General features: G+C 43.0%; 1 protein-coding gene across 1 annotated transcript in view; it reads right to left on the bottom strand.

Moving 5' to 3' along the window:
- Window positions 1–3,261: 3,261 nt before the first annotated feature.
- Ebf2 (EBF transcription factor 2) overlaps window positions 3,262–26,450 on the bottom strand; it is a 197,303-nt gene continuing 174,114 nt past the window's right edge. The window contains exons 11-16 of the mRNA XM_006994153.3: window positions 21,432–21,520; window positions 19,990–20,055; window positions 19,730–19,907; window positions 17,276–17,461; window positions 7,163–7,330; window positions 3,262–3,633 (exon numbers count right to left, since the gene is read on the bottom strand). Coding sequence (XP_006994215.3) covers window positions 3,602–3,633; window positions 7,163–7,330; window positions 17,276–17,461; window positions 19,730–19,907; window positions 19,990–20,055; window positions 21,432–21,520 — 719 coding nt within the window. The 3' untranslated portion in view covers window positions 3,262–3,601. The remainder of the gene's footprint in view (window positions 3,634–7,162; window positions 7,331–17,275; window positions 17,462–19,729; window positions 19,908–19,989; window positions 20,056–21,431; window positions 21,521–26,450) is intronic.

Genomic DNA, 26,450 nt, shown 5'->3' with positions numbered 1-26,450 from the left:
AATGATGGTCCCATTGCTATTCAGTCTTCTGTCTACAAACAGCCAGAGCAAACCCTGTGCTCTGCCTGCTTCTCTCCTCGGTGCTTGAGAAAGAGGACTATGGTCCTTGACATGCCGATGATGACTGACCTCAAGGCACACCCAAACACTGAAATCCCTCCATTTTAAAGATGGGAATCTGACAATGGACAATCCTTCCATTGGCAGGTGGGAAAACCAGGATTCACATCCAAAAGTCATGTGAAACGTTATTGCTGAATTACCCAGCCTTTGTGAGGCCGCCAGCCCGTCTGTCTTCCTCTGACTGTTCCCTTCCAGGGAAACATGTCTTGTTCCTCTCCTGTGATTTAAGGGTAGGCATTGAGCTTTTTTGCCCCCAATTCTTCAACCAGTGTCTAATGTGTCAATTTACATTTGATCAGTAGATGATTTCAGCCCACAGTAGACTACCAACCTCAAGAATTCCATGCGTCCAACATATCGAACAGAGCAAACAGGATCCCTGGAGTCTGGGGAGGATTATGAAAGAATTTGGTCTATGGACATAAGACTAATACATGCAGAAAAATGGCCTAACATCATCTCTAATTTATCACCTTGATATCATACTCTCAGTTAAGCAAAAGTTTGGGTAAGCTTTCCTGAACCAGAGGAAAAGCTGAGTGACTGGAACTCACAAGGAAACTCCCCAAATCAAGAACAACTCCCAAACTAAATTTCTGCCACACACACAAAAAAGCAAGGTTATTTTTACAGTACAAAAATTTTATTTTTTGTTAGGATAATTTAAAGTTTAAAACTGAAGTAGACATATTCATTTTACAAACAAGATATTCTTTCATAAGGAAGACCATTAAAAACAGTAAACAAACAAAAAAAAGCTGTCTTTACAAAAAGCTCTGTGCATAGCAACATTATACTGTCTGTAACTGACAAAGCAAAAAACCAACAAAACTATACAGTTTGGAAATGAGACCTTACTGTACAAAAGGTAAAGATAATGGTTTTTAAACCATGCATGTTGAAATGTGCAAAGAAAAAAATGGGAAGAAATTTCAATGCTGTTACAAATGTGATAAATAATGCAGTAAATTGTCCATTTAAATGAAAAATTTTACACAGCTCCTCTCAAAAATAGAACAGAATTTTGTCATTACCTATAGAGATACTTGTCTGCCAAGTGGCACAAAAATAACCTGGGACCAGAATCATTTAATAGCAAAGACTAAAGAGGACAGAGTGGCTTTGTTTTTAATTTATTAGTACACTAAAAATAATCCTTACACACATTTGTACAATTAAATAGAACTGTGGCTGCCGAGGTCCTAGTAAATGGTCAAAGATGTCCGGGATTGAGTTACACACAGTCGGTGTAAAGCTACTGACAGTTTCTACGATCAGTCGGAAGACAGTACCGCACTAATCTTCATGCAAGAGAAAGTCACAGGTTCTAAAAGCTATGCTACTTTAAAAAAAAAAAAAAAAAGTCCTTATGTTGGATTGGCTCAAATCCAGGTCTAAACATGCTGAGTGGTGTTCTGCCTCCGTTTGGGGATGGTAAGTAGGTGTTCCACACATTCTTTGCCCGGTACCGGACTGTTAGCCAGGGAAGCTTTTCTCATGCATTTCCGTATATTTTGGCGCTGTGAGCCCTGTCTATGAAGGACTGTCAGCAGTAGTTATGAGCATGCCAGGTTTCTAAAATTGTGGGTTCTCATGTGCATAGGGAAAAAAATAGGTGTCCTATTGGGTAATTCCAGAGAAAACTAAAGGCAAATAAGAGAGCTGAGGGTTGGCTAAGTGAGGACATGGACCAGTGGGGCACTGAGAGGGTGATCTAGAACCGGCTCAGAAGCACTAAAGATGGTTTTTTGTTTTTGATTTTTATGAAAGCTGTATCAATTTCCAATGCTAGATGCCTAACCAAGAACCCCAAGCTAAGTCTGTGGAATCAAAGAGAAGACACCTGACCCAGAAACTCATGACATCCTATTGTCAAGCCACACAAGTCTAGATGCATCTCCAGGACCACACACATCTTCAAGAGTCTACCATGGTTAGCAACTATGGCAGGGCTTCCCCGCACTAAGAACTAGGTAGGCTACACAGGGCTCCCAGGGCAGGCTGGGTAACTGCACTGCTTAGAACACAGCTACCACTAATCTCCCAGGAATCCCAATGCCCATGTCTTTGGGCAGAAGGAGAGAGGCTTAGGGATTTTTGTATTCTCTCTTCTACACCCCATCCCACGCTTCCCAGAAACAGGTGAGATACACGTTTTTCCGAGGGAGTTTAATAGTATAAAAGGAAAACTCGGCATAGAAAGGCAACAGTCGAAGACTGACTGAGTCTTAAGAGTCCAAGGAACATGGCCAACCTCTCCAACCTCTTTCTGCAAAGTTCTGTGGAGCTTCCTGACTCCATGCCTAAATCAGGCACCAGAAGAGGAAAGATCGTATGGCTCTGTCAAGGAGAAATTCTGAAGAGCCTGTGGTCAGCCTAGTTACGTGGCTTTGGCCCTTCTTAGAGGCGAGATAGCTTGTTCTTTTCTAGGGACAGTCGGCACTGAGATGGTAACACAGAGACTCCCTGCATCACTCAGAAAAGAATGTAGTTTTAAAAATGCTTCACCAAGAGTGGACACCACCACCGATCTGTGAACTGCTTAGAAAGCAGGTCTGGGAATGAAGTGATGGCTCTTTGTTTGTGTTTGTTTGTGTTCCAGCATTTCTCTGAGTCTGGTTTTGCGGTGGGTTGCTCTGTGGGAATCCGCACAAGTTACAGCGTTCTTGTGCATGGGTCGATAAAAGGATGGAAAAAGAAGGGGATACGGGATGTAGGATAAGACTCTAATAAGCAACTGTAATAACCACACACCTTTAAAACTTGTCGCTACATGTTTGTGTCCATTTCATTTTACATCAGGAAGAGAGATTCCTCTCTTCTAAAAAAAAAAAGGTCTTAATTTCTACTTCTACTTACAATAAGTTACACGTTTATTTATTTAAATAACTGTAAAACATTTTAAATTTTTTTCCCTTTTTTGTTTTTTTTTTTAAAGAGCTTAAAGTATAAGCAAACACACATACAACATTTCCTCATTCAATTCAGGTTTCATTTTTAAGAAAGTCTTCCATGCTGGTACCCTGTTTTGTTCAATTTTTTTTTCTGCATAAACTAAATTGGTATCTGAAAGGATTCATAGAAAATAGAAACTTTCAACTTTTTTCCTACAAAGAAAAACAAATAGTATCCAAAATATTAAGCATGAATGTTTGCCAATGTTTTTCTTAAATATTTTACAAACATGGGAAGGTGGTTTTCATAATGTTCATAACAAAGAATTGCGTTTCTGCTCTGAGCACTGACCACGTCAATGACATTTTTCTGTCCTTGTCTCCAAAAGGGTCAGTGTGTGTAGTTACTGTCAAAGCTTCATGAGGAACATGAGACCAAGATGGCGGCTCTTTGCCTTCCCGAATCTGTCCAACATGGCCACTCAGGGGTGCAACTCTCCCCAGCGAGTTCAGAGTGCTTCCTTCGTAATTGGTCCATCGGAATAAGTAGTTTTGTGCTGTGAGAAAGCAGTTCTTCCTCTACTTTACATTGGGGGTACAACAAGTCCAGTCATGGCTGTAAGGAAAGAGCGACAAGGATTGAAACATCAAGACTGTGTGTGGAAAAGTTGATCATAGGGAGGAGGGCAGCTGTGGGAACAACAGCGTCTAACACACCCCAGGGAGCTGGTGAGGTGTTCATATGTGAGTGGGTTTTCTCCAGGACTGGGCTAGCCAGAAGCTTCGGGGTTGGCCACGTACATCAGGTCCCCAGGCATGTTGGGCAAGCACTTTACCATTTCTGTGTATCACTGGGTCATCTTAGGACAACAAGAGTAAACATGTAAACCCAATTGCAATGGACATGTCCCACATCATTGGGTGGAACCAGAAGGGAAACTCCAAGGTCCTGAGCCTATTGGCTTCTTGGGCATTGGTTATAACAAACCAAGGTTTTATCTCCACCTAAGTGTCTTCACGAACATTCCCCTCTAAACTGGATTAGTGTTGTTATTTTTTTTTTTTAAGTAGTTCATCCTTATTGAGAGCTCACTGGTGGTGTATGGAGATAGACACCTAGAAATGCTAGTCTTTGGAAAAGACCTCATTACTAGTTTGGGAGTCAATCTCGTCCGCACTCCCCATGCCATACCCAAATACACCATCCACTGCCTCCTCCATCTAGTCAAGAGGATGTAAATGACACTTGTCCAGGTAGAATCAAGTCCAGTGTTTTCCCCCTGTGTGCGGCATGAACAAAGTGTGGGATCACACCGCAAAACACATGCCTCTGTCCTTGCTGCATTGTAATGAGCCCAGAGGATTTTTACAGACTTGGAAAACGACAGCGTTCCCTTGTATCCAAACTTCCAACCATCTCCAACATTTGATTCCTGGATTTCCCTTTTGTGTGTGTGTGTGTTGCATGGGGGGGGGAAAAACGACTCTTGTACAAACATCTTTCTGAGCTATGCTCATCATGATGCTTCCAAGCAAATGGCCGAAATGCTGGCCGTTCATGCTCTCTCCAACCTCATCTCTTTCTCTTCCCTTCCTGTATCTCCCTCCCCTCCCCCCTCTTTCTCTACCCCAGCTAGTTCTCTCGGGCAAAATTGTCAGCTGCCTGTTTCCCTGCCCATACAGCCTTTATTGAATGTTTGTGAGATCTGGATTAAGGTCTTACACAGCTTGCAAAGCCTTAATTATTTTTGCCTGTATTACTATATATTGAATCGATGTAAGTTTTCAATAAAGGCAGTTCAATTCTGGACACTCCCTGATGACTTGGATATATAACAACTGCTGTAATTATCCAGGAGTGTAGGAAGCCCGTGTGTGTGTGTGTGTGTGTGTGTGTGTGTGTGTGTGTGTGTGTGTGTGTGTGTGTGTGTGTGTTTCTGGAGGGAGCTAGAAAATGAATCAGACACACAGCATATAATATCACCTTGACAATCTATATTCATCAACTGTAAATGCCTCATGAGTGCGGCAGAGGGTGGGACAGAAAATGCTGTAGCTGTAGTGTTTGGGTGGTAGAAGCCTGACTCAGATTGCTCCCCTTTTCTCCCCTATTACACTCCATGCTCTTCAGCCCTTCCTCCTTTATACAGGTCACAGGTGCCCTAAATCTTGGAACAGCAGACTTCATTCATGCATGCCCTTTTTCCTGGTCCACTCAACACTAGATCGGTTGGAATTTTGCTAGATGGTGACCTTGACTTTGTACTTAGAGAAACCAGAGCCAACAAACAGAAAGATAAAATTCTTGGGCGGGGATGGGGGTGGGGAGGTGGGGGGTGGGGGGTGGGGGGGTGGAGAGTATTTTCGCTGATGACTTTCATGGTGGAGAGAGGCTTAGCTTTTCTTTGTCTGGTTCCTTCTCACCTTGGGCATTTTACAGAAAAGCAATGTCCTCCCTCTGTCCTGGTGGCAAAGTAGATGTGAGTGATGTTGGTCAAAGAGAGGAAGCCCGCCATAACTGTTCCTAGAGAGACCGTGTGCTGCTGTCTGAACATAGGTTCTAGAGTCTGGGGGCCTGGATTCAAGTCATCAGCCACTTGCTGTGCAGTCTCCAGTCAGCTGTTCAGCTGAATGAGGGGGATGGGCATGATCCGAAGGAGGAGGTCTGTGTGGAGCACTCAGCGCAGTGCCTTGTCTACAGGGCAAGTTTTAGGGAGTATTGTCTACACTGTGGATCACGAGCCCGGGGCCTCCACTTCCTCACTCTGTTCCCCTTTCAGCTGAAAGTTGACGAATTAAGGCAGGAAACTTAGAGAGCAGAGACATCCTCACCAACAGGGTGTGAGGAGGGGGACCAGGAAGACATGTCCCCCGTGGTGTTTATTTCCCAGGATGTAAACATGACCCTCATGGAGAAAGTTCTAATCCTGCTCTGATTGACAAGATGGAGCCCAGGGGGTGTTTGATGAGAGACGGGGTGGGTGGAGACATTTAGTTACAAGCTGTGCTGTTTCCCTTATGGCTTAGACATCTGGATGAAAAGAAGAAAGTTTCATCCCATATACAGATGTTTCCAACTACCCACATGTTGGGTGGCATGGAGCTCCAGCAGTCTAGCCTACTGAGAGGAATTTTCAGTGGCTGTTCTGACGGCTGGGTTTCCAGTAATGGTTTTGACAGTTTTTCTGTCATCTCTGTCAAAATGTCACAATCCCTAGGGGTGAAAGTCACAGAAACCTAACATGCCTTTCAAGTTCTCTCAGCGACCCTCACAGGTATCCCCCAAAGATTTAGAACACATGCTTTCAGCAAGCCACTTTTAGCAAGAGCTGGGGTCCCCAGAATGGCACCACAGCCCATCCTAGGTCCCCACAAAGCTCTGCTGACCAACGCTGCCTGTCATAAATGTTTTCATGTCAAGACATGAGAAACAGCCAAAACTAATGTGGGTCACCAGTGAGCCATGGTGCTCAGCAGTTTCCAATTTGCTCTCTCGCCATCAGCTGCCTCCCATTCTCAGAGGGATGATTAGATTCTCATGTACTCATCACATTTGTGCTACGTCATGTCATTTTACATTTTAGGATCTTGCTCAAAAGTGGGTTTGACGGGTGATATTAATTTTTTGCTCTTAGAAACAGTATGGCTTTTTCCTCTTCCTTCCCTGCTTCACCCCTGGATCAGGCACCTGTTATCAATTTGGCTAGCATATAACCAGAGTTTTCGCTCCTGATGGACCCTTCCACATGTACCATGAGAGTGAACATGAAGCCCAGATGGTAAGCCAGCTAGATAAGAAATAACCACAAGGCATGTGAAGAGGTCAGTCTTCCAGAAACAGTGAATGGCCCTATGGAAAGCAAAATTCTGGGCTGCCCAGATGTTCCTGGGGTGAACATGTGGCTCTACTACTGCTAATTCCATGTCCTGCAGATGCTCGGCTTGACCTCACTCACCCCCCCCCATACTAACCCAGCACTAGGTGAAGCATCAGCACTTCTGCCATCCATGACCCACCATGAAAGTCCCAGGACCTCTGTAGGCAAGCGCTCAGAGCTATAGAGTAAAGCTGGGATGCTCGCCCTTCCTTTGCAGGCCCAGGACACCTGGATCACGTACGCCCCTACAATGGTCCCTTCACTTACCTCTGAATCCATTTCCATTGCCACTGGAACAGGCAGGCGAAGGGGAGCCTTGGGGCCTGATGACAGGGGCAAAGGCACTCTTCTGTTTGACAGCAGGAAAAACTGAGGAGGAGAACGGGAGGATGGAGGACGTGCTGGAGGAGCCGACGGTGGGGCTGGAGGACATGACTGGAAACGAAGGCGTGACACTCTTTAGGATGGGGGCTCATCGTGAAACCATTTTTTCTTAACAGACACATTCTCCACCATGTGCTTGAGGAATTATTAACTCCCAGGAACTGGTCCAGGTTCCAGTGATTAAAAATGACAAATTTGAGGGGCCTTCATACCGACTTCCATAGTGGCTGGGTCAATTTACACTCCACCAGTGATGGGTAAGCGTTCCTTCCCTCCCCTACTCCCCACCTCCGCCTGGCAACTCCCATGCCCAGGGGTTTGATGTCCAGGGCTAAGATCAGCACGACTGCCCGCCCGAATGGGCCACTTTTTCATTCTGTGTAGGAGTTTATTAACATTCAGAAGATCACCTCCCTCTCTGGACTTCTAGTGCGCTTGGGAAATAAAGCTGAAATTTGGTCTCCCCTGACATAATGCTCAGAGAAAAACCACCAATTTTAACAATATTAACATTAAATAATGACTTAAGGGAAGCCAAAGGCTAAGGGTGGTGATTTCCAAGAAAAATAAAGGCAGTTTAAACATCGAAGGGCCCCACCTCCTCATGGCACATATTCCACAAAGTTACATCAGAGAGGAAATCTTATTGTTTGTTGCTAAGCTTGCTCACAAGGAGTGAATGAGATGGGGAGCAACAGCATCATCAGCTAAGGGTGAGGTGACTTGAAGGTCAGAGCTTTGGTACCCCGAGGTAGACACTACCCCCTCTCTCCCCTGAGTCTCAAATATACCTATAGCAATCACAGAAAGTATTACAATAAAAATTAAAAAAAATAGGATGTTTTTCTTCTTAATGATTTATTACTTTGAATCGTGTGTGGGTATGTGCACATGAGTGCAGGTATCAAAGAGTCCAGAAGAGGGCAATGGATCCCCTGGAACTGGTGTTACAGACAGTTATGAGCTGCTCCATATGGGTGCTGGGAACCAAACTCAGGAACTCTGCAAGAACAGTCAGTGCTCTTAACCACTGAGCCATCTCTCCAGCCCCTAGTATGACATCTTTACAGCAGAATCATAAGCCAAAGTTATCCAAAGAAAAGAAAGGAAAGGACGAGCTTCATTCTAAGGAATACTTAGAATGAATACTTAATACTTAGACTTAATACTTAGAAGGAATACTTAAAAAGCTATGAAGAAAGACACACCCGAGTCCGTCTCCACCATTTTTGCAAAAACAAGTAGAAAGAACACTGGAAAGGGGGCAGAAGTTCATGTCATACTTGAGGATGGAAATGTGTGAGGAACTGGACCGATTCACTGGACCGTACAAGAGGCAGGGCTCACCATTAGGAATGGATCTTGTTTATGGTTCCAAGTCTAATATCTTCATCTAGCTTCCACTTTACCATCAATGAAATATAAAGCAATATAAAAATGTTCCCCCTTCCCTTAACATCAGATTTAGAGGCCAAAGAAAGGATGAGAGGCAAGAGGCTCTGGCTCTGACCGTGGTCTAACCTCTACAACATGAACTCCTCAATGTAGACGCCAAAATGACATCCTAGTTTCTGTGCTGCAAGAGCCTCATTCAAGCATGATAACAAAGAAGGCTCTTTTTTAAAAATATGATACTGTTACTAACTCTGAGAGTTTCATACCTGTATATAGTATGCTTTAATTATTTACTCTCCACTCCTCCCTCTAACTCCCCCAGATCCACCTTCACCTCAACAACCCCTCCAAACTTCATGTCTTTTAAAAAAAAAAATCTACCTAGTCCAATTTGTGCTGCTCACACGCTCCTGGGTTGGGGGCCACCCACTAAATAGTGGTCAACTTACCAGGGCCACACCTCAATAAAAACCCACTCTCCCTTCCCCAGAAGTCATCAGTTGTCAATGGCTCCTTGGCTAGAGGCGGGGGATTGATTATTCCCTCCCACTCCACGATTAAGTGTTCACTAGCTTGATCTTGTGCAAGCAACCAGAGTAGGTTCTCCAAGTGTAAGCAGAATCTATATATGTTCACTCACACACATACACACATGTGCACACACCTGCACACATGTACACACACATACACACCTAACACATATACACACTCATACACATATGTGCACACACACATAAAACATGTACACACAAATGCACACGTTTACCCACATACATAAGTACACACATGTACGCACGCATAGACACACATGCCATCCCACTTATGCCCAGCATGGATCTCGTTCTTACAAATACTTTTCCTAACATGCTGATGCAACCTACAGGGTGACTCGGGCTACAGCAGCTTCTCAGGAGAAACTTTACCAAGTGACACAAAAGACTGGTGGCAGAGCTGACAAGTGCAAACCCTTGGAAAGACACTTCTCAAAACCCTCTGTGAAGATGACAAATGGCACCCGACGTAAACTATAACTTAAACCGTTTAAAGCAGAAAGGCTTAAGGAATTCTGTGCATTTCAGCCAACATAACTGTTACGTATCTCAATAACCATGCTATAAGAAAGCTTTGTGGACAAGGAGAGCACTGATGTTAGATACTAAAAGACATGGTCAATATAAACCTGCATTATACCAACAACTAGGTAGACAAATAGTTGTGGGAAAACAGGTCCAGAAGTAGACATGGTTATAGATGAGACCTGATGGTGAACAAAGATGGTAGTGCATGTCATGGTGCTGGGCACTGAGGCATAGCTAATTCACTAACCAGTGCGATATGAAATACATCAACTTTAGGGTCCCTCCTTGGGCTCGGTGCGAAAGCAAATCTAAGTAGACAGGGGGTTATTTGCAAAAACAAAGCTGTGAAGGTGGCAGGAGACGCCCCCAAAGGTTATGTAATTTGCATAGGTTCTTTCACCCACAAAGTCCCAACAGAAGTTGGAAAGACGGAGTTGGCACACAAGGAAAAAGCTTCTGTGACTCATATACGCACAAGGAGCAAATAAGGAATCAAGACAAATGTTTGCAGTGTGCATTTAGCTGTGTCATGCCCTTGACAGCTAATGTGTTGCTTGCTGTAAGTTAATTAGGAAAAGGAAAAAAAAAAGTAGAAAATCAGCAAATAACATAAACGAAAATGGCCGGGAGAGCTGAACGGAGTATTATTCCAACTGAAGAATTATAAACCAGTGATGTCAAGGGTAACAAATGCCATTTTTGTTTATTAAATGGGTAACAACTAAGAAAAGACCAGCAGGCAAGAAAGCACACTCCAGCTCTTTACTGAGGAGAGAGATGTCCCTCCAGGAGACTTTGGCAATACATAGCAGAGTGTGTTCAAATGTTCCTATCATCTGACCCACTAATTTAATCTCTGGAAATTAATCTCAAAGGGATGGTCACAAATGTGCCGAGAAGAAGATTCAAGGACTTTTTACAACAATAAGAAGCTGGGAAATATATGACCCATAGTAGAGTAAAACACATTAAGCCCATACAATGGAATGTTAAACATTTAAACTAATATTTGAAAAGAATATTTAACAATGCTGGAATACCCTCTTTGGATGGAATTATACTAATATATATACATCAATATATACATCAACTCAACTTCTACTTGAAGAAAAAAACATAGGAAGCAAAGGGTAGAGGGATATGATTAAACACTTGATCTGTGATATCTCTGGCTGACAAAACTGTATTTTCAAATGTATCCCTTTCATTTGTCCATATTTCCAGAATTTTCTATGATGAACATATATTACTTGTGACAGAAGAAAGTAAAGCTCTAATATTACAAAATGGGAGAAATACCCTTTTCAGGTATTATTAGCAAAAGGTCCACTGTCCTCTTTATGGCCTAGAAATTAATTTCTCTGTTAATTTATCTGGTAAAAGAAAAACCGAGAATAATTGTTCTGGTTAGTTTTGTTTTTGCTTTTGTTTTTGATCAATTTGACACTAACTGGAGTCATCTGGGAAGAGAGAACCTCAGTTGAGGAACTGCTCCCATCAGATTGGCCTGTGGACTAGTTTGTGGGTCATTTCTTGATTAATGATTGATGGGGGAGGGCCCAGACAATTATAAGTTATTCTGCCACTGGACCAATGCCTTGGGCTTTATACTAAAGTAGGTCACAAAGAGAAGCCCGAGAGCAGCACTCCTCCATGGCCTCTGCTTCAGTTCCTGCCTCGAGTTCCTGGCCTGACTTCTCTCAGAGATGGAGTGTGACCTGAGAGTTTTAAAATGAAATAAAACCTTTCTTCCCCAAGTTGCCGTTGGTCACAGTGTTTTATCACAGCGATAGAAACATCAAGTCACTAACAAACTCTCAAATTCCTGTGAAAAGTGAAATGGTGATTGTGTGTGTGTGTGTGTGTGTGTGTGTGTGTGTGTGTGTGTGTGTGTGTGTGTGTGAAAGAGAGAGAGAGAGAGAGAGAGAGAGAGAGAGAGAGAGAGAGAGAGAGAGAATGTGTGATGTACATACTCATGTATACGAAGATGTGCATGCCTATGCTCACATGGGACCAGAGGATGATATCACGTATCCTGCTCTATCTCTCTTTACCTCAATCCCTTGAGACGAGTCTTCCACTGAACCTGAAGCTAAGTGGGTAGCAAGCAAGTCCCAATGATCCTCCTGTCTTTACCTGACCCCTCTCCCCAGGAAGTATTGGGGTTATGGGTACACTACCATAGGAAGCTTTTTACTAGATTCTGGGGATTTGGACTCAGGTCTCCACGCTTACAAAGCAAGCACTCTTACCTGCTAAACCAGATCCCCAGGCCCAGTAAGGCAAATGTCACTCCTAATTCCTCTTCTCCAGTCTCAGGACTTCTGTTTGCACCACTGAAGGGCTTCTTAGAGCCTGGTGTCACATCCATGACATTAGTCATTCGTCTGCCTTCGTCCCGCCCTCCTCTCATGTACCTTCCTGCATACTCCCAGTCAGAGTTTTCAAAGTGTGTCTGTCATGACCATCAGGCTGTGTTTTCAAAGTTAATGGTTGCCGGCCTGAGGGTTTCATTCAGTAGTCGAGCACTTACCTAACACGCACACGGATCTGGGTTTGACCCCCAGTATGACCAAAAACAACAAAACAAAAACAATAGTGACAACAGTGGTTATACCTGTGCAGACATGGCATGTCATTTCTTTCTTTCTTTTGAGCCTATACATGCTTTTCAAAATGTCTAGAGTCAGAATTTACTATCACAGGATTTGTTTTTTCTTTACTTAAGAAATGCCATTGAGACACATCAAACTGTTGAGCTTGCTTTCCTCGGGGAGGGAGTCTTCTCTCTTTTAAAAAACTTTTTCCCTATGTTTGGAATTTTCTATAATAATCATTGAATGCTTTACAACAGAAAATGTCTTATTATTTACTTCTAAAAATATAAAAATTCTGAAGCACAGGGCACGGTCTAAGGCTGCAAGTGAAGTAGTTGGATGCCTGCCTGAATGGACTCTGCCCCATACTTTGGGTTGGCTCAAAGGTTATTCTGCTTGGAAGACATGGTCCCCATGGGTGTTGCAGGCTTGTTGAGTAGACCATGTTTGGGGACGGCGCAGTGCACCGTTTTGGGAAAGCTGATCACACAGACTTCCAATTGAGAATGTCTCTGGACACCTTTCCATCTGTGGCTAGAGGCCAAGGCCAAGGCAAGCACGTCTGGCCCAGAAATCTGTGTGAACCTGGGAGTTAAAGAAAAATCGCTTTTCTTCTTACAAGGATTGATTGGCCAGCTTAACCCCTGCTGGATCTCACAGACCGTCCTTTGCAACTGCATCCAGCCAGCGCAGTTGCTGGCACTCCGGGGGTCTGTCAGCATTTCATTAGAACCCCCTATTGTCAGGGGCTTAGAGTCCAGGCATAAAAACGTGCACCGAGCTGGAACTTGGCACACACGGCTACCGCCAGGAAGTGAAGTTTGTGTGTAAGATTGAAAAAACATCTGTTGGGCCGTTTTTGAAGGCGTGTGAGAGCAAACTCCGGGAAGATGCGAGGCTCTGTGCTGGCCGTAAGGCAAGGCAGACTTGACAAAGAGATGAGTGTTGGCTCTCTTGTTTTAATGTTTCTGGCGAGTGATTGTCCCATGGCGTGGTCCAGCCACATCAGGCTCATTAGAAGAAAAAAAAAAAAAACCACCACCACATAGGATTGTGTTTTCAGACACAAGCAATTGAACTGATGAAATCTTTCCCCCTGGGCTTTAAAAAATACTTCCCAGAGAAGTGAAGACCTCGCTGGTTAGAAATATAGGTCAGGTGTTATCGTAATGAACCCCACTGGGGATTTGGGATTTTACAACAGGCGAATTTGATCGTAACGAATGCACCACTTCAAATCCCATTCACAGTCGGCAATTCCCTCAGACCCTCCCTCCAAAAATCACCATGCAAGAGGTTACTTTCAGGACCACAGGGGTGATGGGGAGTGGTCCTCTGAGGTCTCCTTACTCCCTGATGGATAGGACACCATCTTGTCTTCCTATTTTAAAAGATGACTTAAAGATTTGGGGTGTAACCTAAGACAGAGCACTTGTGTGGCCTGGGCAGGCGTCTCCATGACGGGCAAGGTGACCTGCTGACGTCCCATGCAACCTAAGTCAGAAGCTCATTTTTTAATAAAAGGGGGACCTGTAAGGCCCTGGGCCCTGTTTTGGGTAACTGTTGCCTTGCTTGTGGACCTTGACCTTGATATCCTCCCTATGCTAATTCCCTGCCAGGTTTCACCCTCCTGAATACTTAAGGGAAGTTCCTTGTCTGTGTATCCTGAATAATGGGCGTTAACAGCTTAGATGCAAGATTGTAAAACATCAGTAGCGAACTTCTGCCCTCCAGGGTCCTTCCATTGTGCTGTAAGCCTGTATTTAAGACCTCCTCCTCCCCCCTTCAAGAAATGACATTAGGCATTTAAAATTAAAATATATATATACATATATACATATATATATATAAATAATTGAATGAATACTGAGAATGTAATCTATGAGTACCACAAATGTGATTAATATCATGAGTGTAATTAATGAATATCATGAGTATAATTTAATAAATAAATAAATAAAAAGATTTGGGGTGTAACTGTCTTTCTGAAATCACTTGATGGAATGGGCAGACTGCTGCTCTCCTGGAATTATCTAGTAAGAAACATGAGGCAAATAATACCTAACTGAACACCTGCCACACACACACTGCTAACTCCACAGGATGCACTGTGGAGTGCATATTCACATACTAATAAACTATGTAAAAGCTACAAAACAACTATCTCATGTGCTCAGCCTTATATAGACACAAGCACATGACTGACCCATGAGAAACTGCCACTTCTGTATATCCATGGCCAGATGGGGGCTGGCAAGATGGCTCACTGGGTAAAGGGGCCTGGTGACCTGAGATTGACATGGGAGGAGAGAACCAACTCTTATAAGTTGTCCTCTGATGTCTGTATGTGTGTCATGGCCTTCATGTGCATGTGTGTATACACACAGACACACAAATAAGTACAATAACCTTGATAAAACCATGTAAGGAATGGTCAGATGAAAAGAGTTCTGTCTGCCTTGGCCTAATGATACATTGTAAGTCATCTTGAGACTTCACATTACTGAATAATTTTAGAGCACAGCATTGTGACTCTGGTGCCAGGTGTGTGGGTCCCATATGAGCCATTTACCTACCACGACTCTTGGAACCGGTCATTTATCAACTCCTCATCTAAGAGAAAGTGGTGATAGTAACTATTGTTATATTTGTGCCGTGGTTGCAGGGCTCGGCCTGGGCTCTACACTGTTCTTGAACCCGTAGGGAGAAATATGTGAATCACCGTTATCATCATTGCATAGCTTTGTTTACATGGTGGCCTGCTCTCATGCCATGATGCTCCTTGTGGGTCTATTAAAGGGAGAGCCTCATTGTCACACAAGGCACCTCATTCATGACCAAGTATGTGACAAACCTCCCCTGGTCACAGCAGCTAAACAGTTCACATTTCTTTTGAGTTCCCTAACAAGGTTATATACAGATAGAGGACACAGGAAACAACCGTTGCAATAACATTTTGTTAGCTGGGAAATGACAGCCCTTCACACAGAACAACATCAACGCCCATCCTTAGATTAATCCAGTTACTCTAGATACATTTCCCTCCTTGCCTCACTTTCCCCTTGGTTCCCTTGTTACACACCCATACAGCCTGTTTGATTACTATCATTCTACCACATGCTTGTGGAGCAAGATAAGTTTTTTTTTTTTAAGTAGATTAAAAACAAACCAATCAGCAATAACCTATCTCCATAAGCTGTTCTGCTCTGGTGAGTCTAGGCCACGGGACAAGAAACATGCACAGGACATTTGTTAGTTATACTAAAAGAAAGAGTCTGTGCTGCATTTGGTTGTTTGGTCCTGTATCCCCATCACACTGGGTAATATTGATTACATGACTTAAAAGCAAAGCTCCGAAAATACTCAGGAATATGTAGGCCCAGGAACCAAAGGCCAGAAGGCAGTGAGAAATAGTCCCCAAGGCCTGTTGCTTGAGCTGTGGCTGACAGAGCTGTGTGCTGTCCTTGACACGTCCTTGTTTCTGGCACAAGGGAGCCACTCTGGGTGAAGAGAGGACAGGCACAGGCCTTGTGACAAGAGCCAACATTTCAAGAACACTCCACTCCATCACTTGGCTCTCCGGGCCAGCATGTCCCCTGGCCTCAAGTATTCCCTGAGTAGGTTGGAAAAAAACACACACTCTTTCAGGCTCCAGGGACCCCTTGTGTAAGCGCCCAGCTTAGCTCCCAAAGCGACCCAAATGGGTTTTCACAACTTCTCAAGGCACTGACTTCACTGCTTAGGCCATAGATTAAGAGGCTCCGTCCCAGACCAGCAAGCTGCTACACACAGTCAACTTCCATCTCTCTGGAGGTGCTTAACGGAAGACAGAGCCATGTCACAAAGTCAAAGAGACCACAATCCAGATGTCCTGGTTAGGGTCCCACTCTGAGGAACTATAGATGCATAATGGTTGCCGGGAAAAGGGAAATAGTATTCCTCAGCTGTATAGCCACTGGTGAGTTACCCTTGATTAAAGAAACTACCCTCCCTCAAGCAAGCTATCCAAACTAATTGCAATGGTCCACAAACAAACTGAGTAACATATGACTTCTAAGGAAGGAAGGCTTTGGTGGGAGGGGTTGGGAGGTAAGAGAGGATAATGGGGTATGGGTATGATTTATGTGGATTATATAGAAGAAAATAACAGATTAAGATGTGGTAGGGATGGGATGCCATCAATTCTGTGCCTGTTAAATTCTAGCTACGTCATAGTGGCCAGGCAGGGTAGCTGCAGCAGCCAACTTTACCTGTAACATGCAGCTGAAATAAAATAGTGCATGTGAAAATGCCCAGTGAAGGGGCCAGAGAGGTGGCTCAGTGATTGAGAGCACTGGCTGCTCCTCCAGAGGACCTGGGTTCGATTCCCAGCACCCAACATGGCAGCTCACAGCTGTCTGTGACTCCAGTTCCATGGGATCTGACACTCGCATGCAGACATACATGCAGGCAAGATGCCAATGCATGTAAAATAAGAATATATAAATTGGGGATTCAGCGCAGTGGTAGAGCACTTGCCTAGCAAGCACAAGGCCCTGAGTTCGGTCCTCAGCTCCAAAAAATAAATAATAAAAAATAAAAAAGAATAAATAAATCATTTAAAAGTGTTAGAAGAAAAAAATGCTCAATGAAAAAGCTGCTAGCTCGAATGAAATCTCTGTTCCTCTCCTCCACATGCACAAGCCACATATACTTCATACAAGGGAATTGTTTTGTGCCCCTGTCCCTGGGAGGACTTGCATACACTGGGAGTCCAAGTCCAGCCAAGAGAAGAGAACAAAAGGCGGGAAGGACATTTCATCAAGAAACGAGACCGTCTCCCACGTGTCCATACCATTTGGGAACACAGCTCTCCACTAAAAGGCTGCCAGGTGAAACCTTGCAGGGAGCCGTACAGTGCCAGATGGATGGCAAAGGTCACTTACTTCCATATGGGGAGCCTGTGGGTGAGCCATTCAGAAATCCTGGTGATCCTGGCACACCCAGGTTGGCCATAGGCACATTGCTGTAGCCGTTCATGCTGTTACTGGAGGTGCTGTAATTAGACTGCTGAGGCGTGGAGCTGGAGGAGTATCCCCGCGGGGAGATGCTGCTTGTGTTGCGAATGTATCCTTGACAACAGAAGAAACAGGCCAGGTAAACAAAGCAGCACCCACCAGCAGGCCAAGTGTGTGTGCATAGTGTTTGTCCACATCCATCCCAGATCATAAAGCCACCGCTGCCAGGCAACAGTGGGAGGTGGAGCTTGCTTGTACCGTTTTATTTTTAATTGACATGCCGTCACGGTCCACGCCCCATTTTTTAACCTAGGCATGCCATGGGCCATGATCGCGTTGGGTGTCTGGCACATCCAGCCCCTCAAATATTTATCACTTCCTGGTATTGGAAGCACTCAAAAATCTCTGTTGCCTATTTGGAATTTATGATAAACGATTGTTAACCACTGTCACCTGGCCATGCTGCAGAACAACAAAGCTTAATCGCCCTTACTGAGTTGCAGTCTGGTACTTGATAGCCAAGCTCTCAGCTTTCTATAACTTCTTTGCTCTACATAGGCCACACCTCTGGTACTCCCCCCCCCCACTTCCTATTAATTTTGCTTTATATTGTTTTGTTTTACTTTATTTCATAATTTGGTTTTGAGACAGGATCTCACTACCTTTCTGTGGCTGGCCTGGGACTTCCTAAGCATCCCAGACAGGCTCAGAAGCACTGATCTTCCTGCCTCCACTTCTAAGGTGCTGGAATTACAGTTGGGTACCACCACGCCCATCTTTCTCCCCCCCCCCAGCATCTCTAGTTCTCTCTCTCTCTCTCTCTCTCTCTCTCTCTCTCTCTCTCTCTCTCTCTCTCTCTCTCTCTCTCTGTACATGGAGCTAGTAAGCTCACTGGACATGGACAATGGGCCCAAGGAATAAATATCTTGCTCAAAACTTGCCAATCTAGTAGTCTGTAAATTTAACACACCACAGAATCTTTCCTGGGGGTGGTAGAGGGTGTCCTAGCAACGTTTCTGGGGCCATGTGTGTTCTGCTAAACAGTTTGGAAATGATACTTCAAAATTATCACCATCCTCTGTGTGGGCTGGAGATCATTTTCGATCAGAAAGTACTGAGGGGCACAGTGAATTATGTCTATCCAGGGCTCCAAGGTATCAGTGTTCGAGTACAGACACCCAGGCCATGAGCAACCTGAAGGATGGAGAGGTCCCTTACGGTTCTGAAAGCCTGGCACAGAGCCAGCTCACTTCATCTGTCCTTAAGGAAACTCTGGGGATGGCTATGTCTAAAAGCGACTAGATCTGGTGACATAACTCAGAGGTAGAGCACTTGCCTAGCATAGGCAAGGCCCTAGTTTCAATTCCCAGAACTGAAATATATGTCAATAGATTATATAGATATAGGTAGGTTGATGTAATGCATATATATATATATATCACATATATTATACACATACATGTATCTTTCTCTATATATGTACATATATAAATACTTTTATAAAGAATGCTGAGCATGATAGTTCACATTTATAATCACAGCACTAGAGAATCTGAGGCAGAAGGGTTGCTACAAATTTAAAGCTAACCTGGACTACCTAGTGAGTTTAAGGCCAGCCTGGACTACTTAGCTTGTCTGAGTCTCAAAAAATATAAACCAACCAACCAATAAACAAACACAATAAACAAAACAGTCTAAAATATATCATCAAATGAATAATTTACTCTATCGATCATAGTAGATAAATAAAACTAGAAACAAATACCTAAGGTTAAGGACATTATTTAGGAAAATTATTTGAGAAAAATTTTCTCAAAGAACTATTAATGACAGACTTAGATGGCTCTCTTAATGAAATCAACCTCACTGAAACAAATCTCCATACAGTAGACTTCTTATATAAAATAGAGTTCACTAAATAAATTACCGTGTATTTCCATATGAGAAAATGTACAATAGAAATTCCCAAGTAAAACTAAGCCAATACTCTTGGTTACCAAGAGTTACATGGAATAAACAATAATGGTGCTGTCGGCTCTCTCTGTCATTCAATCTGATTATCACATCGCATCATTATAAAATGAATTTGATGAATAGCTGTAAGCCTCGTTTCCATATGCCTAAACTCTTTGAAACTTACGATAGTCAATTTTACCTGCTAATATTTCTAGCCAAAAGAATTCTAACTAGTCCCCAGAAAGCTCAGACTCTAAAAACAGACTGCCTGGTATGGTTAAATAACCCATCTCTAAGAGTGGGATTTACCTGGGCACATGCCCCATTGGATAGTTTATGATGTGCTCTCCAACTCATCCTACCCCAGCAGAGGGGCCCTTTGATGGAGAGGCCCTATTTGGACTCGGACTTTCAGAAGGGTAGTACCTTGGTTATTTCCTTGTGTGGACTCTGAGATGCTGACTCCGAGCTGGCTGCTGTAAGAGTTGATACCCATCATGCCACTGTGAGCTGGGGAGCTGGAGAGAGCTGGAATCTGGCTGGGGTTCCTGGGGACACTGTACAGGGCTTCGGCAATGTCTGCAGCACGCTTTAAAATGATGTCCTACAGAAAGGCACGTTGGGGTGAGCACTGTATCCAGAATCAAGATTCAAACTCAACAGATCGTGAGATGCACATATCTAACCTGGTTATTGTGGGGTGTGCCGTAGAGGGCTTCCACGAGGTCCGCAGCTCTTTTCAACAGCATTTCCTGAGAAAGAAAAGACAGGAGGGGGTATAATCAAAGATAAAGCCCCAAATGGCAAGCAAGAAAATTATAGATGAAAACAAAAAGTCCACACATTGCCTCCAAATGTAATAACCAGGAAGTCTGATACTAGGTTTGATGAATAGGACATAATCACATTTACACATCCTACAAATGGGTAGCTGTAGGAACTCATAGGAACTCACCACTATATAATGGCTCCATAATGATTTATGCTACTCAAAACACCCACCAAATTGATACTGCCTTTGATATTCTATTGGAAGCGACTTTGAGACCATTGTATTTGGAAACCCTGGTACTCTCAATTAATCAAATATTCTTCAAGTGATTGATGGGCCTGACTTTAGCTGCTTGCCAAGGAGTTGAGAAAGCACTGAAATTCTCTTGGCAATACCTACTCAAAATTTTATCCTAATAAAGGTGAATTCCTTCAATAATATTTCCTCTTGTTCATTTTAACCAGAAAGAATTAGCAATCACTAATCCCTCCTCTCCTTTTTTCCCTTTTCCACCTCCTGATTTTGGTGGGGATCTTGCCGTTGTCATTTTTATTTTGTTTTGTTTACAGCCTTTTAAATTGCTATTCAGCAGCTGTCCAGGTATCAGTTGACTTAATGGGGCTGAGCATTTTTTCAGGAGGGAATGAAAGGTATATGGTTGAAGCCACTGGTGTTTGGCTTTTTATCCAAATATAGAATAAAGAAAATGTTATTTTACAATCTGCATGCTGGAAGCTACAAATATGTGTAAAAAATCTAACAGTTTCTCTTTAGTCAAATGGCAATAAATAAATGGCTTTATTTTTAAATAATGATGATGTCATGAGCCAGATTTAAGGTGACATTTTCTGAGCTAGTTCATTCATAATGGCTCCTTTCATAAGAGTTTTGTATGGAGACATTTTAGCATCATTAAATTCTTATGCACACAGTAGGTCTTCCATGAATGCTTGCCTATAGATCGATGAATCTCAGAAGTTAGAGCTAAATAAAAATCCTGTTTAAATACAAAGGAGTACATTTTACACTTGGAAGTAAATGTAAATTTTACCATTTTACACTTGGTGCAAATATTTGTCTTTATACAGTTGGCAGTATTTTATAAGCTGGCTATTCTTGTAGCATATCTGTTTTATGAGACCAAACTTTCAGATTTCACATTCCCGCAGATATTAAACATAATATATTTCAAAATTAGCAGAAACCTTATGCTCATATTGTTATCTAAAGCATAGCCAGTTTCAAGGCTTAATTAATTTTAATGGGACTCAAATGATTTTGATTTCAAATGGATTTGTCTAAATTTGCTGAGTGTCTACAAAAAGATGTTCATGTGTCAGTTCCCAGCAACCTTACCTTGGCTAACCTCTCAGGGTCCCCTGGGTGCCTTGGGATGACCTTCTGCAGTCTCTGGAAGCCATAGTCTATGGTGGGTTCATTTAAGGCTGAAAGACAACAAAGTGTTTCTTTGAGTACACATCTGGGTTGTAAAGTAATTCTTCTAGGAAGTCCTTCACAGGTATTGGATCAGTTCTGATATTTTCTAAGACTTAATACATGGTGCTACAATCAGGGGACTGTGTTGTTGACATTGGTTAATTCACACGTAAGTTTGAAATTTATACTAAGTCTCCACTTACCATTAAAATAACAAGTCAAAGCTTCAACATCTCTGCCTTAAGCACACATCCCTGCAATCCTCTGCTCGTTCTCAGGTCATCAGAGTGTTACACAGCCAGTCATGGACCAATGACTCTGTCTTCCTTCCTTCCTTCCTTCCTTCCTTCCTTCCTTCCTTCCTTCCTTCCTTCCTTCCTTCCTTCCTTCCTCCCTCCCTCCCTCCCTTCCTGCATTCCTTCCTTCCTGCATTCCAGCCTTCCTGCATTCCAGCCTTCCTTCCTGCCTGCCTGCCTGCCTGCCTGCCCTCCTTCCTTTTCTCCTTATTTTTCTTTTTCAATGCCAGGGGGTTGAACCCAGGCCCTTGCGCACGGCACGCCAGGCTAGCACTTCACCACTTAGCCACACCCCAGCCCAACTCTACCCCTGTGTCTTAGAAAGACAATGAACTACTTCTGTATCATTTTCCTTTCTCTCCTTCCTTGCTTCTCCTTCCCAAGTATATCTTCTCATCTATGTATCCTTCTAATATCCCCTTTTCTTAATCATTCTCTTCAATATTTGCATTCGTATATGATCTTATTGTCATGAATGCAAACTATACTTTCTTAATTGGCAATTATATGCAACTACTCTTGCTTTCTCAGAGGGTCAAGCTCTCCCCACAGCCCTGGAAGGCTCAGGGGGACAGCATTTGTGATGTCTCACTACTGTGTCCCATGGTTAACGACAGAGCCTGACATACATTAGACGTTTAGCTTGGCGACTATAAAACAAGTTAGCGAGTGAGGAAATGTTATAATGGTATTTCTTCTATTTTAAAGAGTTCTTCAGAGTCAGTCCCTTCTCTGTCTTCCTCTTTTCCTTTCCTTTTGTTTAAACTTTAAGGTTTTAAAACTAATATATGACCAAAGCAGAGACAAAGAAAATAATAATAATAATTTCCCACACTCTTGTTAGGTAACAGCAAACATGGGAGAGTATATTTTTAAATTTTCTTCTTTTCATACATATTTTATAAACACCTGTTGCTACTTGGCTATCAAATGTTACTTCTTCTTTAAACAAATTATAAACCATTTTAATAAATAAAATCACACATAAACCCACTGCTTAAGGGATGACCAGGGTTAGATATCCCAAACAATACAGGCTATTGCCTTTGTTCTTGGTTGCCCACCAGAACTTGATAGCAAGACCCTATTGCTCAAGACACCATGAACTTTGGTAATAGGTCATGGAGAGATCAAATTGGGAGGCTTCCTCCCTACTGGCTAGCTTCCATAGTATTAGAAGGTGCTGTGTCATCTGCTTGTGGGGGGGGGGGTGAGGAGGAAGAAATCAACAACCTTGCACAGCTGTCAACTATAATAATAACCAGAGTAGAAGATATGCCACTGGGCGCAATAGTGGCAGGAATGTTGTAAGGGTAACCAACCACTTTCTAGTTCTGGTCTGTTCTACTGGAGGAAATACATGCCTGGTACCGTAATCTGGCCAACAACCCATAGTTGGGGTGCTCTTGGCCTTGGGGTAAACCTACTACTTTTTTTATACGATGGTTCTGCTAAATTGACATTCTATTAAACTGTCCTCTAATTCTTATCTCTCTATCCATAGATTAATTCAGCTCTCAGTCCTCATCGTAGAAGCTTCTTTGTGGGGTAGTTGAAGCGTGGCCAAGGTGTAGAAGGCAAGTGCTCATCTGCAAATGGGACAACTATATGATAGGTCTTCCCTTCCAGGCTCAGGGACTGCAGAGGAAGAGGTAGCAGAACGACTCTAAGAGCCAGTGTTTTCTGGCCGTGACGGGATCACCACACTCAGAAACTCCCAGCAGCTGGGTTTCCCAGCACAAGACCTGAGCAACATCAAGCTAGTCAATGTTCTGGCATGGAGGAGGGAAGGGCTTCACAAGCCCTCACCCCACCCCCTCGCTGAGGAGCTGTAGACAGTGTGGCTCCTTTAAGATTGTGGTTCCTGGTGGGTCAACCGTGTTCCAGCAGATGGCCCCACACCTGAGAGTATTCAGACAGCACGAATTGGATCCAGTGGGTCATTTTAAAGAGGAAAGGACAGGAAGTGGAGAGCTGGTGAGGAGGTAGGGAGAGGATCTGGAAGGAGTTACAGAGAACAACCCTGAATGGGGGTGGGGGTGAATATAATCCAAAGACATTATAAGAAATTCCCAAAGAATTATCAAAGTCTATTTTTAAAAGTTGCAATGATGGAATAGGATGGAGTATTTTCACTTTCTACTTCTTTGACTAGATTCTGTACTATAAAATTGTACTCCTGCTATAATAAAGAAAATAATGAAAGTATTTCCATTTGGGTGACAGAAAATGGGAAGCCCAGGGTTAGCACCTTCCAGATTTAAACACACATACCTAAAATTACTCTGAGAAATGTGATTTATCCCGCTCCATAGCCTGCTTCAACCCACCTAGTAATGTTGTATGCTCTAAGCTTTCCCTCCGGTGCTTAAGTATTCCTTTATAACATTATTTTAAATTCCTGCATATTTTCCATGACATGCTCTTATAATTTATTTAAATGGCTTCCTAATTTGGGCATTTAATGTGATCCTAATTTCTCACTATTATAAAAACCAAAGCAATAATTATCATTTGTGCATAACTTTAATTACTTCCATCAGAAAATGCCAAAAATTAGAACTACTGGACCAAAAACTATGATTTATATTTAAGGCTTTTCACACATACCATCAAACCACTCCTTGGAAGAATATGTAAATTCATACTCCCTCCCACTATGCATTGAATTATTTCAACTTATAATTTTTTTTAATTTCAACTGATAATTCTTTATTCATCAGTGAGGTTAATGAGTTTTTTTTCTTATGTTGCTACCATTTTAATTTCTGGATTTTTTTTTTTGAGGGGTTTGATACTTTCCACTTTCTTTTCTTTTTCTTTTTTTAATTTGATTTTTTGAGACAGAGTTTCTCTGTGTAGCCCCAGCTGTCCTGGAACTCACTCTGTAGACCAGGCTGGCCTCGAACCTGGAGATCTGCCGGCCACTGCCTCCCGAGTGCTGGGATTAAAGGCGTGCGCCACCACCGCCTGGTTCATTCTTTTTCCTAATAGAAAGTCACCTCTCTTTCTCTTTACTTGATTATGGTTTGAGTGTGAAATGTCCTCCAAAGACTCTCACATTTGAACACCTCGTTCCCAGCTGTTGCTTTATTTGAGGAGGTTGTGGGACTGTGGCCTAGAATGCTGGCCACTGGGGAAAGACTGGAAGGGGACATCCATGTCTGCTTCCTGCCTGATGTCTCCCATTCCTGGCAACACTGGATGACTTTCCCTGTCGTGGTGGACTCACACCCTCTGAGTCTTCGGTCAGGATAAACCCCTCCTCCTCTCAGTGGCTTTTGTCATGTGTTTTGTAGAAGTGACAAAGTAATTAATATGATTACATATTAAGGTGTGTGTGTGTGTGTGTGTGTGTGTGTGTGTTTGTGATATGTTTGTGTGGTATATGTACATGTATACATGTATGTGTGATAGTATATGTATGTGTGTGTATGGTAAATATATGTGTGTTTGTGTGTGTGGCAGTATATGTACGTGTGTGTAGTATATGTGCATGTGTGTGTGTTTATGTTCAGGTGGAGGCCAGAGCTCAATTTTTATTATCTTCTGTTACGTTCCACCTTATTTTTCGAGACAAGATCTCTCACTAAACCTGGAGCTCATTGGTTAGTAAGACCAGCTGGTAATGATTCGATGTCTTGTTTAATGAAATGTGTGTGTGCGTGCATGCCCATATGTATGTGTGTGTGTTACTAGGAAAGAAATCTAGCCCTCAAACTTGCTAAACAAGTGTTCTACCACTAATTTATATCACAGCCTATTAAATGCTTTTGATCATAATATTTAACATGCCATCCATGATTTTAACTGTAAATCTTTCCATGGTCTTCTTATATTTCTTCATTATTACTTTAGGTGTGTGGTGGTATTGTGTTCCCCAAAATATTGTGTACCCTAATAAATTTATCTGGGGTCAGAGAACAGACAGCCACTAGATACAAAGGCTAGAAAATGGTGGCACTCACACCTTTAATCCTAGCATTCCAGAGATAGAAATCCCTCTGGATCTCTGTGAGTTCAAGGCCACATTGGAAATAGCCAAGCATGGTGACACACGCCTTTAATCCCAGAAAGCCAGCCTTTAATCCCAGGGAGTGGTGGTAGACAGCAGAAAGATATATAAGGCGTGAGGACCAGAAACTAGAAGAATTTGGCTGGTTAAGCATTCAGGCTTTTGAGCAGTAATTCAGCTGAGACCCATTCCGGATGAGGACTCAGAGGCCTCCAGTCTGAGGAAACAGGACTAGCTGAGGAACTGGCAAGGTGAGATAGCTGTGGCTTGTTCTGTCTCTCTGATCTACCAGCATGGACCCCAATAACTCGGCTCGGGTTTGATTTTATTAATAAGAACTTTTAAGATTCCTGCTACATAGGTGTGTGTGTGCGTAGTATATGAGAGTGTGTGCACTGAGTGCAGATGCTCACAGAGGCCAGAGGTGGCACGTCCTCCTAGAGCTTTAGCTAAGATGATTGTAAGCTGCCTGATGCTGTTGCTAGGAATCGAACTCAGGTTCTCTGGAAGAGTAGTACATGCTCTTAACCACTGAACCCTCTCTCCAGCCCTTCTTCTATTTCTAATACTATTTTTTTCCAAGACAAGAATCTTAAGTCCAGCTTCCACACATCCTTCAGAACAACC

The sequence above is a fragment of the Peromyscus maniculatus genome, chromosome 9 (genome assembly GCF_049852395.1).
Source record: "Peromyscus maniculatus bairdii isolate BWxNUB_F1_BW_parent chromosome 9, HU_Pman_BW_mat_3.1, whole genome shotgun sequence".
Classification (NCBI taxonomy): domain Eukaryota; kingdom Metazoa; phylum Chordata; class Mammalia; order Rodentia; family Cricetidae; genus Peromyscus; species Peromyscus maniculatus.
This window is presented reverse-complemented; position numbering and strand designations above follow the sequence as displayed.